Raw genomic sequence first — 17,029 nt, forward strand, 5'->3', positions numbered from 1 at the left:
TTCCAAGTAAAACATTTTAGTCTTTAAAGAACTTGAACAAAGCTTACCTGTATAGAGCGAACACGAAAAGACAAAAATTTAAACATGGCTATGAAACCATGATGATGATAAAAGAATTTCTGACCGTAAAGCAAGTTAGAAAGGGAAGGCCAAGCCCCTGAAAGTTTTCTCCTACCAGCTGTTCCGGCAATTAGAAAATTTCCTGTCAGGCGGGTCCTGAAATGCTAGAAAAAGAGGCCCAACAATTTTCCTGTGGTAAAGAAGGGAGAAACATAATGGCGAGGGCACAACATAGCTGATAGGTAGGGAGGCCAGAACAGGAAACCAAAACAGATTTGCTGATAGCAAAATCCTGTTGAAATGTTCTTGATTCCTGGTTCCCAGCAATCTGGGCACTTTTCACAACCAGTGAAGTGAACATTACTTTATTTCAGAATCCTGAGAAATGCCAATATTTCTTAACTGTATGACTCTTTAAAAGCAACTGAAACTAGTCAGCACTATTAAAATAAAAGTCATTGATGCACATATGAAATTTTACCCTTTGTAATGTTTATATACATACTCCAAAGGATAGTCTCAAAACTAAAGTTATATATAGATAAGTCATGGGTGTTCCCTGTCAATGAGGAAGAGTTTCATAACTATGGGAAGAAACTGACCACATAGAAACTTTTTGATTGTGATATAAGGACAAATTCTTCCTGTCTTTAACGAAAGAAAATTACATTGAAATTCACATTGATTATAAACATCAATTATTAGCTAGTTTAAAGACTTCAAGGCCCACAGCTAAGACTCCTAGTTGATAAAATCTAAATTAAAAAGAAAAAGGTCAATACCTGGTTTATTAGTGAGCAAAAGGAACACTTACTGAAGAAGCTAACCTGGAAAAGGAGGAGAGGTCAAGCTACTAGACAACACCTTACTCCATTTCATCCTCTAATAGCTTCTAGAAGTTCTTCTAAGGTATTTTTGCTTTGCAAAATATTTTTTAAAGTGTGCTAAAATCCAGAACAAAATCACTGAGTGGCATTTAAACAAAACCAAAGGACGAAATACTGAGAGCTGGGGGAAAATGCTCTATTTAATATCATTAGTGTGCTCATTAGGTGCTACAGGTGCCATAGGAAAGGCCAGGGCTCTTCCTGCTATATCAAATTTTTGTGGCAAAGTTCTACAAACGTTTCTGCTATATATAAAAATTTTATGGCAGTTTTATAAATGATCTAATGGAAGTTGAATAAAAAATTTTTTTTAATTTAAAAATTTAAAAATTATCCTATGTAACCAAATACATTATAGAATTAACTGGGATAAATATCCAAGATAAAACTGAATTCTACCTGGGAAATTGGGCTCTTCTCTTGATTAAATATGCACGCCTACATTTTTCAGCAAGGAAAGCACTTAGAGAGATTTCCATCACAACTCAAACCCTCCCATCTCCCAAAAGGAATTACTTAAGGCACCTTCCAATGCTGCAAAGGGGCAGCAGCTAGGCTAGGACAACCACCTAACACAGAATTGCAGTCTAACCATAAGGTGTCTCTTAATACTATCATGAGGCAGCAAACACAGTGGTAACTGCGCAACTGATTAAGATGTACAAAGCAAGAGTGTCTCTGTATACAGTCATGAACTTTATTCAAATAACACTTAAGAAAAGGAGCAACCAAATTATCTTTTTTGAACTTAAAGGATTAGTCTAAATTGGCTTTAATGACTACTGATGTTCAGGTTAACAATTCACATTTTGCTATGTGTTGTGCTTTTTAATATTAGCAGTAAGAAAATTAAGCAATTATTTCAAATACCAAAGCCTGAAATAAGTATCCCTGAGTTGAAATACCTTAATTAAAAAATAGCACATTACTGATGTATAAAAGATAAACAGAATGACAGAAAAGAAAAAATGCGACACTTTATATTTGAGGATATTAGGACACTTGGCTCCCTGTTTGGAAAATGTAGGAGTCATAAAGGAGAGTATTAATATAGATTTGATTACGCATTTAAAGCTTCTCTACATCAAAAGGCACCATAAAGTTTGAGGACTAGCTCACGTGACTGATATCCCTCATAATCATGTTACTAACTCATCACTGAGGAACCGCTTTATGTGGGTGTTAACTCTCAACTAGAAATGAAAGCTCATAAGGCTTTTTGGTAACTGCTTGTAGCATTTATTACTGTTTAAGCACAGCTCACTGCCCTTACCTAATTAATCTTCAGAACAGGCACCATATTACCTTTGTATTCCCATAGCAAATAGCACATAATAGGAACTCAAATAATGGCTGCATGAATCAGTATCACATGCTGAAATCTGAAATGGACACTACTTTGTGTGGTTGTGCACAGGAAACTAGATATTATTGTTTCTGTTTTCCTGCCTCTAACTTTTAACTTTTGTTCAATGTATTAAATATTTAAATATTCGTTTTATATATTGTAATTAAAATGGATATACATTTATTGTATTAAATATTTACATATTTAATGTATTAAATATGTAAATATTAGTTTTATATATTGTAATTAAAATGTATACACATCATTAAATTTTCATCTTTTCTTTATTTTTGTAACTTGCTTTATCATTTACCATATTATTTAAAAAGTAACTTTCATAAAAATTATACATGTACATTGTAGAAAACTTAAAAAAGAAACAGAAAGGAGAAAAAAAATCACTATTTTGGTGCTTTTCTTTCCAGTCTTTTACTGTATACACACATGTACACACTTGTGCCATCCTATGCATACTATCTCTTTTTTCTGTAAAGGGCCAGATAGTAAATGTTTTTGGCTTTGCAGACCTTATGGTCTCTTGTCAACTCCGCCACTGCAGTAGGAAAAGGAATGGGTGAGGTGGTGTTCCAATAAAACTCCATGTACAAAAACAGGTGGCAGTCCTCAGCTATAGTCTGCTGATTCTATTACTAAATAACCTTCAACAACTGGAGAGGATTCTACTATACAAATCCCCAATTGTTGGGTATTTGATCTTCTGTACCACTGGGATGTCCCCATCCTTTATGCACATTCACAATCATTTAGAAATGATTTCTAGATGTGGAATTGCATTTCTAGAAGTACACAGTATTTTAAAGTTTTTTATCTTAACTTATTTGTCAAGTTGTCCTCCAGGAAGAACCTAATAATGAAGTAACCACACCAAGACCTCAGGCCGGGGCAAACTACAGCCAGGCCCAGCCAGTCAAGGGCTGAATCTGGTTATGCCCATCTGTCTACATATGAGCTCCTGCTGCAACTGCCCCACAATGGCTAATGCTGGCTTGAGTAGTTGCCCTAGAGACCACATGGCTCACAAAGCCTAAAACACTTACTACCCTTTTATAGACAAAGTTTGCTGACTCATGGTTCAGAGCACTCAAATAGAATGAGCAGCAGGCAAAAGTCCTGAGATAGGAATCATCTTAGTGAATTCAGAATACAAAGGAAAGACCTCAGTGGCTAGAATGCGGTGAATACTGAGCAAAGAGGAGATCGGGAGGTAGGTTGGGGCCATATTAAGTTAAGACCTTGCAGACTACCAAGAAGTGTGAATTTGTTTTTTATTCCAAGTGTAACAAGAAACTAATCTGCATTTTAGATGATGGCATCATTACTGATCCCCAAAACCTACAGTTCTTTTATTTTATTTTATTATTTTATTATTTTGGTATCATTAATCTACAATTACATGAAAGACATTATGTTTACTAGGCTCCCCCCTTCACCAAGTCCCCCCTACATACCCCTTCACAGTCACTGTCCATCAGCGTAGTAAGATGCTGTAAAATCATTACTTGTCTTCTCTGTGTTGCACAGCCCTCCCCGTGCCCCCCCACACACTATACATGCTAATCATAATGCTCCCTTTCTTTTTCCCCGCCCTTATCCCTCCCTTCCCACCCATCCTCCCCAGTCCCTTTCCCTTTGGTAACTGTTAGTCCATTCTTGGGTTCTGTGATTCTGCTGCTGTTTTGTTCCTTCAGTTTTCCTTTTTTCTTATACTCCACATGAGTGAAATCATTTGGTACTTGTCTTTCTCCGACATATTTCACTGAGCATAATACCCTCTAGCTCCATCCATGTTGTTGCAAATGGTAGGATCTATTTTTTTCTTATAGCTGAGTAATATTCCATTGTGTATATGTACCACTTCTTCTTTATCCATTCATCTACCAATGGACATTTAGGTTGCTTCCATATCTTGGCTATTGTAAATAGTGCAGCGATAAACATAGGGGTGCATCTGTCTTTTTCAAACTGGAGTGCTGCATTCTTAGGGTAAATTCCTAGAAGTGGAATTCCTGGGTCAAATGGTATTTCTATTTTGAGCATTTTGAGGAACCTCCATACTGCTTTCCACAATGGTTGAACTAGTTTACATTCCCACCAGCAGTGTAGGAGGGTTCCCCTTTCTCCACAACCTCGCCAACATTTGTTCTTGTTTGTCTTTTGGATGGTAGCCATCCTTACTGGTGTGAGGTGATATCTCATTGTGGTTTTAATTTGCATTTCTCTGATGACAAGCGATGTGGAGCATCTTTTCATGTGCCTGTTGGCCATCTGAATTTCTTCTTTAGAGAACTGTCTACTCAGCTCCTCTGCCCATTTTTTAATTGGATTATTTGATTTTTGTTTGTTGAGGTGCGTGAGAACCTACAGCTCTTTTTGGCTCTTTCTGTTCTTACTTAATTTTCTTCACTTCATATTTATTCCAGCAACAAATCCTTATTTTATTTCTGAAATAAACCCCTAAACTATTTCTATTTCCTCTGCCACTCTCAGTATAAACCATCACCATCTACTGCCATTCAACTGTTTTTCCTGCTTCCAAAGTTTCCCTGTGCAATTCTTTCTCTTCCTGGCAGCCAGAATAATCTTAAAACAGAAATTAGACCAAGTCATTCTCCTACTTCAAATTCTTCAGTGGCTTCCCCTTACAGAAAACCCAATTTCTCACAGTGTATGGAACGTTAAAGCAAGCACTAATAAATGCTACTTGATTCTGACCTGGGAATATACTCATTCAATCATTCAGATATACATCAATATTTGTTTTTTAGACCTATTATCATGTTAAGGTCAGACTATTTCCTCTTTACTAAAAGAGAAATGAATATTCAATTTTATAAAATATGTTTTTATTATCTATTAATAGTCATTTAGTTTTTCTCCTTTGACCTACTGATTTGATACCTTAGATCAACAGATGTCCTAATATGCTATTTTTGGGAAAAATTCATTATTTTCATATGTTTATATCAGATTTATACTTTTTTAAAGGATTTTTGCATTTATATTCATAAATTAAATTGACAGTTTCCTTTTATGTGTTAGCTTTCATTTTCATGGCTATGCTAACTCTGTAAAATCTAGAAGACAATGAAATTTTTTTCTATATTGGGAACAATTTAAAGACCTTAAGAATGATCTATTTCTTAAAAGTTTCAAAGATTTATCCGATGAAATCATGGGGGTCTAGCACTGTAGTTTGAGGGGGGTAGATAGAGTGCGGCAGTGCTCATTCTTTAATAACTTAAATTTCTCCCTTGCTATTAGTATACTCAGTTTTTCTATCACTTCCTAAATGATATCATTTAGACTTTTCTAGAAAACCATGTATTTCGGCAAGACTTTTATATCAGTAGGAGTTATACTTAGTATTCTATTTTGTTTTAAAAATTAAACTTAAGGAAAATTTCAAGCATATCCAAAAGTAGATATAGTAGTATAACAAACCCTCACATACCCTGCACTCAGCTTTAACAATTATCAACTCACGGCCAATCTTGCTTCATACACTCACTTCCCCCTACTCCCATAATTACTTATTTTGAAGCAAATCCCGAACATTATATCATTTTATCTGTAAATATGTCTGTTGTGATGTTTCAATCTCCTTTCTATCTGTCGTTATATCCTGTTTTGCTTTCCTAATGTTGTACACTTGCTTCCCCCACCCCCCGTTTTTTCATTCACCGATTTTGGAATTATATTTAATTCATTCCTCTTGCTTTTTATAGGTTTACTTTATAGTTCTTTTTCTAGCTTCTTTCACTGAGTCCTTATTAATTCCTTTGAATTCTCATTTATTATTAATTTGTCTTTCAAGTATATTCTAACAATATAGTTTAAGATACTACTACATTCTAAGCATTGTGCTTTACAAAAATTACTTCTGCTAATTCTCACCACAATGAGATAAGTACTATTATCCGTATTGTTGATGAAGAAACTTAAGCATACAGAAAAGTTAAGAAACCTGCTGCTCAAGCTCACAATTTGAAAGTGGGAATGGCTGTGATGCTGGTGGGAGCATCAGCAGGCAATTCTATCTGGAGAAGGAACATGTATATGTATGACTATTGGCTGACTTAGGTCAGAAACCAGGAGGTGTTAGTAAGTCTTTTGATAAGAGCCTGAAGGACGACAGCTCAACAGAGAGCATCCAAACAGAGTTCCTGAACACTTTTGTACAGTATATGTTATAGTATTTTACAAAACCCCAACGCTGGTCAAATTCAATTATCAACCATCTTCATGACTCCATGATAGCTGAACCCTGCTGGAGAAAAATCAACCTCTATGATAAAAATTTTAAATTAACATGTTCTTAACTGGTTCCTTTGGGTACAATTTTTGGTATAGATTCCAATTTTTCAAACACTAAAGGGTTTAATATCTAAGGACTTCTATTTCAATACAGGAGAATTATTCTCTAGCACACATCCATCTGTGTATGTTATAAAGGACTATGGTTCTAATGTTTTAAATCAGAGATTGGAAATAAGTTTCATGAGAATCAACTTAAACCAAGTGATAGTGGCTTCCTAGGGCACGGAGAAGGCTTCCTTCTAAGGTCTTGTCTCAATGGAAAGCATGCTATGTTCTACTTGCCATATCCCCGAGGAGCATGGAGCGAGGGTGAGAGGCAGCAGCACCAATGTCCCAGGTCAGAATCTTCTAGTAAGCACAAATACACTCTAGGTGGTGCTGCTCATCTCCCTAGTCATGCATTTCTTTTTCTGCTTAGCCTGGAGTTCTTTTTACTCAGACATGTTTGTCTAAAATGGTTAAATTAAAAGACTCACTTAGGTAAAGGGGTTATAACTATTTTAGGTTGACCCAATAAACCATTTATACCTGAACTGAACTCATATCAGTATGTTCTTTCCAGCTGTGGATTAGATCACTCAAATTGAAAAAAATGGGTACTGTGATGAGTGGATTACAGCAAAGGAGAAGCAATTTTGGATCACAGGAACCACATGAGTTAGGCAAGCCATGATTTAAAAAGGTGGGGGAGGGCTTTTTTTTTTTGAAAGCTCTTAGGGGAGGAGGAAAAGAACACCAGGAAGTGAACAAATAGCCCTGAAAGAGAACCAAAAATGTAGCAAAGGGAAACCTTACATGCTTGGAAATTTTGCCTATTATACACATACTCCATTTAATGCCACCACACAGTGCTAATTATAATGCTATTTATCTCAGAAATATTTTCCTAAGTGGTATATACTTACATCTACTACAGTTTATTTCTCCCATGCTCTGAATGCTAAAATATACACTCAGCCAATGAAACTTAGAACAGACAATACACTACACAATTAGTCAGTTAAGTGTCATTAATTTACCACTCCACAAATGTCCCCTGCCAATGAGCACTCTATTGTATGTATTGAGTGGGTTCTTCACTGTCTATTGTCTACTCTGCTAGGGCTTCTCTTTCTGTAGTTTATTTTGTGTTTGAACCATGATGACTGCAAGAGGGGTTACAAGTATGTGCTGACTATGAGTACAACTTTGGATGTTCATATGCAAGTTTAAAGCAGCTTGAGGGAATTCAAGAAAATGGAGGAAACCAGCAGACAACTGGGAACTGGTGAAATTTCCTGGATATTGTGAAGGCCACCACACACACAACTGCAGTCTTAGGGTTACTATCTGAACAGTTCCTGGAGTAATGGCATGTGTAGAAGTTAGCAGAAACTACTGCTAAAGGAGTATCATGACTTCAGGGAATTTGAGAAGAATGGTGCACTGCTGGTATACCCCTGCCTGTGTCCTTCATAAGGTGCTACTCCTTAACCTGGCATTTAAGGTCATCTATGACCTATCTTCACCTTTTCTTTTTAAACCATTTTTATTACTATTATTCTTAACAAGCTTTCTCCAGTTTTTACAATCATGCATGTGACTATGATACAAGAGCTGTAAAGACTGAGTTGATAAATACATCTAGGACTGTAATCATATACTAATTACAAAGTTGATTTTATGAGTAATTAGTGCATGCATGGTCATTAGAAATAAACAATAAAGGGAACAGAAGGGTCAAACGACCAAGTAAAGAGAAAGTCAACTCATTTCACAATTTTGTCTGAGGCCAGGCCTAGTGTCAGCCACAAAGTTGCTGGATACCACGCTGTTCCTAAGGGGAATACTTTATCCCTGGTAAACAGCCTGACAGAGTGGGATCAGTCTCTGTAAGGAAGAAGACAGGAAAATTTACATTTACTCAGCTCTTACTTTATGCTAGGTACTTATCTCCTTTAATTCTCAAGTCTGAGAACCTTTGTTTGGTACTGCAAGAACCATTAAGAGAATTATTTCCCCATTAAGCAAGAAACTGCTTTAATGATTCCTGGATGACTGTGGAGACCTAAATAGTCAAGACTCTTCCACAATTTTTTTCTGGACACATCTTCTTGGGCAAGGGAAACAAAATAAAAAATGAACAAGTGGGACTACATCAAACTAAAAAGCTTCCATACAGCAAAGGACACTAACAACAAAGCAAAAAGGCAACCTACAGTATGGAAGAATATATTTGTGAACAACTTATTCAATAAGGGGTTAACATCCAAAATTTATAAAGGACTCATATGACTCAACACCAAAAAAAACCAAATAACCTGATTAAAAAGGGGGTGGAGGACCTGAAAAGACATTTCTCCAAAGAAGAAATACATATAACTAACAGGCACATGAAAAGATGCTCCACATCGCTAATCATCAGGGAAATGCAAATCAAAACCACAATGAGTTATCACCTCACACCAGCTAGAATGGTCACTATCCAAAAGACAAGAAATAACAAGTATTGGCAAGGATGTGGAGAAATGGGAACCCTCCTACACTTTGGTGGGAATGTAAACTGTGCAGCCACTGTGGAAAGCAGTATGGAGGTTCCACAAAAAACTAGAAACAGAAATATAAGCCAGTAATTCCACTTCTAGGAATTTACTTGAAAAAAACAAAATCCCTGATTCAAAATGATATATGCACCCCATGTGTTGCCACATTATTGACAATAGCTAAGATATGGAAGCAACCAAAGTGCCATTGAAAGATGAAGGGATAAAGATGTGATACATATACACAATGGAATATTACTGAGCCATAAAAAAGAAAGCCTGCTATTTGCAACGACATGAATGGACCTAGAGGGTATTATGCTAAGTGAAAAAAGCCAGGTGGAGGTACACAAATACCGTATGATTTTGCTTATATGAGGAATCGAAAAACAAAACAAAACAAAATGAACAAGACAGCAGTAGACACACAGACATTGAAGTGACTGGTGGTTACCATGTGGGAGGGGTGGGATAGGTGGGTGGGGAGCATGAAGGGTACAAAGGGGCACAAAATTCTCAATTGTAATATAAGTTGGGTCAGGGGGATTGGAATACAGCATGGAGAATATAGCCAATGATTCTGTAACATTTTCCTATGCTGACAGTAACTGCACTAATGGGGGTGAGGAATTTAATAATATGGGTAACTGTGGAACTACTGTGCTGTATACTTGAAAATATATATACTGTGTTGTATATATTGAAAATAATATAAGATTGTATATCAACTACAATTTAAAAAAACTATACTTCTTCAGCATGGGTCATGGGGAGCATGGTGTCTTTTGGCCAGCTGACAAAGGATGGAAAATTCTGGAGTCCAGGAAGGTATCTTGCCTTGAGGTGCTATACAGCACTATCTTCTGCTATGAAGGCAGTCTCTCTAGCCCCACTAGAATAAAGGATGAAAATAATAAAATCTCTCCAGCAGGGAAGGGAAAATAAAAGACAATGGCTGGAGTAAGTTAACTGACAAGAAATTAAACTAATTATACATAAATGTGGATTAGTATCCAAACATTCCTGTGGGAGAGAGATAGAGGAAAGTAATGACTATTGGTTATATTCTGGCATTGAATCAATTAATTAGATACATTTTCTTTTATTTTTGAGATATATGGAGGAAATTAAAGTTTTTATTTCAGGTGCATAAAGATAAGAAAGGATCAAAGCTTTAGAGAAAGAGAAAAAAGGGAAAACAGCATTAAAATTCCACAAGGTGGAAGAGAAGTGGATCTAGGATATGGGAAAGAGGCAGATTGCAGGGCAAAGAACAAAGGCAAGAGAGAAAAAGGTGAGGTGTGAAAAATCCAGCCAGAATGGAATGGCTGCACTGCAAATAGAAACCAGGGGACATGCTCAAGAGACATCACAGGGGCAGCTCTGTATGTCAAGAAGGTCTGAGTGAAGGTATTTTGTTTAGAAGAAATTTGGCTCTCCTTTGTGACTATCATTTTAGTCAAATTGATTTAGCAACCTCCAACACATCTCATCTTTTCCCCCTTTGGCTTTTATTTACACATTCTCCCATGAGAATGCCTTCACCCAAATACTGACATTTACTTCCTAAAATCATGTACCTAAAAATATCATGTCTTCTGTGAATTTTTACCTGATTGCACCAATTACAAGTTGTTTTATTTTAAATTCCACTTAAATTTTTATCAAAGGGTAAACGGTTAAATAGTGCTGCAAGGCTTACATAACAAAAAAGCAGCAGTGCCCAGTGCTCTCAGTAGCCTTTCAGTTCTTTTTGTGGTTCCATGTGGTATTTATCTCTGTATGATAACCTTATATTTTCTCTTGACTTATCAATTTCAGATATTACCTTTGCACATCCTATTATAGATAAGACTCATATCACAAATTTTGGTTAAGTCAATATTTAGTCTTCATAATTATGATTATGCAAACACTGTTCCCTGCTGAGGTAAGGAATATACTCTAGTAACATTCCTTTGGTGCAATTTGTATTTTCTTAGATTTACAGTTGCTTTGTTTTTCTATTTGCTTTCTTTTCTTTACACCTATCTCAAATTCTTCTCACCCTTCCTCTCAAATGAATTTTCAATACTCAAACCTACTGGATAATTCATAGCTTCTCTCTCTCTCTTTTTTTTCCTGGAGACAGCCTTCTTGGAATCATGTGTTTGGCTCAATCCGGGGTACTCTCTAAACCTACTGAATGAACTAGTCTTTTGAAACATCCTTTATTTATCATAATGAGAAGGAACTTGTCAGGCTTGTAAATGTTGGATCCTTTGTTGCCTGAATCCCATGTCTCTTTTTGTTAGCTAACAACTCTCCAGTGTTGGCGGAGCCCATTTTCCAGCAACTTACTAAGAATAAGTACATGTCTGAAAATATCTTGGTTGAAAATCATTTTCACTAAGCATTTCAAAGGCATTGCTCCTTGTCTTTTAACTTCCAATGTTGAAATGTCTAATGTTATTCTTATATCCAGTCCTTTATATATGATATAAAAAAAAGTCTCTGAAAGCTTATCTTAGTCCATTTGGGCTGCTGTAGCAGAATACCATAGACTGGGTGGCTTATAATAAACAATAGAAATTTATTTCTCAGAGTTCTGGAGGCTGGGAAGTCCAAGTCCAAGCTGCCAGTAGATTCAGTGTCTGGTGAGGATCCGTTGCCTGGTCCATAGATGGCCATCTTCTTACTGTATCTTCATGTGGCAGCAAGGGTGAGGGAGTACTCTGGGGTCTCTTTTATAAGGGCACTAGTCCCATTCATGAGGGCTCTGCCCTCATGACCTAACCACCTCATAAAGGTCCCACCTCAGAACACCACCACACTAGGGATTAGACTTCAACATATGAATTTTGGGGGGACACATTCACTTCATAGCAAAACTTAAGGGTCTTCTCTTTATTCCTGGTGTTTTGATATTTCATAATAATGATCCTTTCTGAGGGTAGGGTTTTTCAATTAATAGGCTTTCAGTAAGCTGTTTTAATCATTTATAAATTTTATTTTGCTAATGCATTTTTTAATTTACTTTATTGAAGCATAGTTGACATATAATACTATATTCATTTCAATTATACAACATAGTGATCCAGCAGTTATATACATTGTTAAATCCTCACCCCAACTAGTATAGTTTCTGTCAACATAGAAATGATGTTACAGAATTACTATGTTCTCTATGCTGTACTTTCATCCCCATGGCGAATTTATACTATGATTGAGATTCTGTGCCTCTTTATCTCCTTCACCTATTTCACCCACCCACCCCAATCCCTCTCTCATGGTAACCATCAGTTCCTTCTCAGTGTCTATATGAGTCAGTAGGCTGTTTTAATCCAAAGACTCATGATCCTCCTGTTGGGGAATTTTGTTTTTTGTTGGTATTTTAGTATTCCACCTAATAAGAACATGATTATCATTGTATCATTATGAAAGAAAAAAATGTTGCCAATTAAAATGTGTTATACCACCGTTTACATACATTGTGATTTCAGAGATATTAAGATACATGTGCCCCTGTGTTTATTGCAGCATTATTTACAATAGCCAACATATGGAAGCAATGTAAGTGTCCATTGACAGATGAATGGATAAGGAAGATGTGGTACATATACACAATGGAATATCACTCAGCCATAAGAAGAATGAAATCTTGCAATTTGAGACAACATGGAGGGACCTAGTTGGTATTATGCCAAATGAAGTAAGTCAGAGAAAGACAAATACCATATGATTTTACCTACATGTGGATTCAACAGATGAATAAACAAACAAACAAACAAACAAACCAGAAACAGTCATAAATATAGTGGTTGCCATGGGGAGGGGGTGGGGAATGGGCAAAATATGTGAAGGGGTAGAGAGCTACAAACTTCCAATTATAAAACAGATTAAGTGGCAGGGATGGAAGTACAGCATAGAGAATATGGCCAATACTGTAATAACTTTGCATGGTGACAAAGGGTAACTACACTTAACATGGTGAGCATTTTAGCAATGTATACAATTGCTGAATCACTGTTTTACACATGAAACTTATACTGCATGTCAACTATACTTCAATAAACAAGATTTTTTTAAAGTGGGGGAGAAAACCATGTTATCTTATGGCATTTCTTTCCTAATTTCTACCCCTCCAGTTACTCATTGTCTTCTGGAATTCTTATTAGGTAGATGTTAGGTTGCTTTTCTTTTCATCTCCTATTTTCTACCTTTTTATCTTGTTCTATTTTTTTGTCAGGTTTCCCCAATTTTAGCTTTTTAAATATTCTACTAAAATATGAAACATCCCAACTGCACTTTTAATTTCTAGGAGTTTCTTCTTTTTCTGATTGTTCTTCATTTTTAAAGTAGCACTCTACTCTTGTTTTAGGGACTCAATTTCATGTCTTAACACTAAGAGGATAATAACTTTTCTTTTTCCTTTCTCCAGCATTGTCTGTTCTTCCAAGATCTTATTCTTTCATGTTGGAAGCCTTTCTGAAATGTCTGGTGATTTTTGTTTTTTTCATTCGTATTTACAAGTGAGGCACTAAGTGGACCAGATGTTCTGAAGTTTGTCATCTGATAGGCTTTCTTGAAGGTTAACTGGCCAAGTAGCCAGCCTTTACACTGAAGATCTCCCAAATGTCAGTATCTAAACATCTTTTATCAGAGACCATTTAATTTCTTCAGGTAAAAAGGTTACACTGCCCTGCCTGGAGGATATGCCCTGGTTGGTGGAATGGGTAGGGAGGGAGAATATATCACCATCTAGCAGTAGGGTTTTGCTTGATCTCCCTGTTTCCAGCCCTGTGCCTCACCCCATGTCCTACTATGCCAGACTTCCCCAATCTGGAGCCTCTCTGGTTCATTTTTCTCTGTGAATAATTTCTGTCTCTCCAGGGGAAGGAGAGAGGAGAGAGGAGAGAGGAGAGAGCTGAGGCTGTTTATGTCAACATTCAATCAATCTCTGCTTTCAGCCCCATGCCATACCTCCACTTTCCACAGTACCTCATTCTTGAGCCCTTCTGGGGCTTTGGGAGCCATGAATAAGACTTGCTTCTTGCGGATATATCTCTTGAAAAGCACTTAGGTCCTATAACTTCCTCTTGTTATGACTCGTTTATCTGCTTTTTCATATTGCTGGTTCAAATCATAGAAACCTTTTAATTTCAAAGGCCACATTTCTGTTTCTTATTCTCTTTCTTGTTTTGGGTGATAAATTCCAACAGGAGAAAAAGGCAAAAATACTTTTATTTTGCCATTTAAAAACTGCAAGTTTTTCTTATATGCTTTTATGTCTCCAACAACCTAGCAAAGTGCTTGGCACCTAATAGACATTCATTAACTACTTGGTAATGAATGATTAGATGTACTTAGAGTACAAATGAATCTTCTCTAACAAAAAGACCCCAAAATACAATAGCTCAAACAAGATAAGTGCCTACTTTTTTCTTATGGAGCAGTCCATAGGTAAGAGGGTGGGTTAGGGTGAATAGATGTCCCTAGATAATTAGGTCATTAAAGGATCTGGGTTTCGTCTTGTTATTCTTCTTCCATCCTATGGTTTGTTGTGGTCAAAACTGGCTAATCATCATACTCTGCATTCTAGTCCATGGAAAAGGAGCCAATTGACTTGTAAGAAAGCTAACCAGTTGACAAGCTCCATACACACAATTATTATCTCACAAGTCTCTGAACCAGGAATATGGGCCATCATATACATGAGCTTTGGAAGCAGATCCTTCTTAATTGAGGTTCAGATGAGACTCTAGCCCTGGTCAACTCCTTGATTACAGTCTGTGAGAGACTCTGAATCAAGGACCCAATTAAACTGTGCCCAGATTCTTGGGCCACAAAAATTGTGAGATAATAAATGTGTACTATTTTAAGCTACTAATTTGGGGTAATTTGTTATGCATCAGATAGATAACTAATGTGACATCTCAATTTTCACTAAAGTGTAAGTAATTGACAAAATGAAAACTTTTAATTGTACATTAAAGGCAAATACAATTTAAAAGTATAAGGCTAATAGACAAACAACAACAAATGTTGGCGGGGATGTGGAGAAAGGGGAACCCTCCTACACTGCTGGTGGGAATGTAAATTAGTTCAACCATTGTGGAAAGCAGTATGGAAGTTCCTCAAAAAACTCAAAATAGAAATACCATTTGACCCAGGAATTCCACTCCTAGGAATTTACCCTAAGAATGCAGCAGCCCAGTTTGAAAAAGACAGATGCACCCCTATGTTTATCGCAGCACTATTTACAATAGCCAAGAAATGGAAACAACCTAAGTGTCCATCAGTAGATGAATGGATAAAGAAGACGTGTGGTACATATACACAAATGGAATACTATTCAGCCATAAGAAGAAAACAAATCCTATCATTTGCAACAACATGGATGGAACTAGAGGGTATTATGCTCAGTGAAATAAGCCAGGCAGAGAAGACAAGTATCAAATGATTTCACTCATCTGTGGAGTATAAAAACAAAGAAAAAACTGAAGGAACAAAACAGCAGCAGACTCACAGAACCCAAGAATGCACTAACAGTTACCAAAGGGAAAGGGACTGGGGAGGATGGGTGGGAAGGGAGGGAGAAGGAGGAAAAGGGGCATCGCGATTAGCATGTATAATGTAGATAATGTGGGGGGGGACACGGGGAAGGCAGTATAACACAGAGGAGACAAGTAGTGACTCTATAGAATCTTACTATGCTGATGGACAGTGACTATAATGGGGTATGTGGTGGGGACTTGATAATAGGGGGAGTCTAGTAACCATAGTGTTGTTCATGTAATTGTACATTAATGATAGCAAAAAAAAAAAAAAATATATATATATATATATATATATATATATATATATATATATATGGCTAATACATTTTGACAATCTTCTGAATTTAGTATCATTAAAGATGTATTAAATATTAGGTTTATATTTTATACTTAAACCTAATTCCTATAATCTAGAATAATCTGCTCAACAACTTCATCTTCATTGTTGGTAATCTTAGTCCTGCACCTTTTCAATCTATCTCTAGAATGCAGTTTTCTTCCAGATGTAAATATTACTAATGCTGTGAGTACTCTGAGGGAAAGTATGAGCCATATAATATCACAATGGAAAATGGTTTGATTTTAGACTAGAGAGAATAAAAAATTTAAAGGTTTTTCTTCCAAAGGAATTGTTACATCAAGAAAAAAAGGTAGCGGGTGGCAGAAAAGTCAATACCAACACTTATTGTTTTTATGTTTGCTTAAACACTAATAAATACATACTATAGACTAATGGAGTAAAATGCCTCAAAAAGTTTGGGAGGTGCAGAAATTGAGGCCAAATGTGAAGGCAGCTTTGGGCACTAGGCCCCATGCCTCTGTTCCTTTGCTAGCCAAAACTTGATTCATGCATTCACTTAATTAGCAAGCACTTACTGACTACCACAGGTTACTGGGTGCTGAATATAAAACAAGAAGTCAGACATGGTCACTGCCTGATGCAGGTAACAATTTAGTAGGTTAGCTGACAAGTCAATAGGCAGTGGAATCTGGGGTGGTGTTGGAACTTAGGGTACAAACAGGCTACTGTGGCAGCACAAAGGAAAAACATTCAACTCAAGGTGGAAATGAAATGGTAGTTGTGCCAAGAAGACATATCAGCTGAACTGGTATCAAAATGTGACCTTAAGGTAATCAGGAGTTAACTGGAGGTGGGTGGTAAAGGGAAAAGAATTCTGGGATAGGGAATATCATCTATAAAGGCCCAGGAGCAAAAGAGAACCTGATATATTTGGGTGATTGGATTTTCAGTAGAGGGTAGAGTTGTGTGGCTGGAGATGATACGGAGAAGTATACAAAAGCCTTATTATTCAAGGCCCAGTAGGTCACATTGTA

General features: G+C 36.6%; 1 protein-coding gene across 5 annotated transcripts in view; it reads right to left on the minus strand.

Annotated features, from left to right (window-relative positions):
• Window positions 1-17,029, minus strand: part of RPS6KA3 (ribosomal protein S6 kinase A3) — a 123,038-nt gene that overhangs the window by 75,528 nt on the left and 30,481 nt on the right. Inside the window, exon 1 of one of the 5 annotated variants that reach the window (XM_057495926.1) lies at window positions 48-473. The exons of the other annotated variants lie outside the window; for them this stretch is intronic. Within the exon in view, the coding sequence (XP_057351909.1) occupies window positions 48-86 (39 nt within the window). The 5' untranslated portion in view covers window positions 87-473. Of the gene's footprint in view, window positions 1-47; window positions 474-17,029 lie in introns of those variants that run through there. 5 annotated transcript variants of the gene reach the window in all.

Source organism: Manis pentadactyla, chromosome X (genome assembly GCF_030020395.1).
Source record: "Manis pentadactyla isolate mManPen7 chromosome X, mManPen7.hap1, whole genome shotgun sequence".
Lineage (NCBI taxonomy): Eukaryota > Metazoa > Chordata > Mammalia > Pholidota > Manidae > Manis > Manis pentadactyla.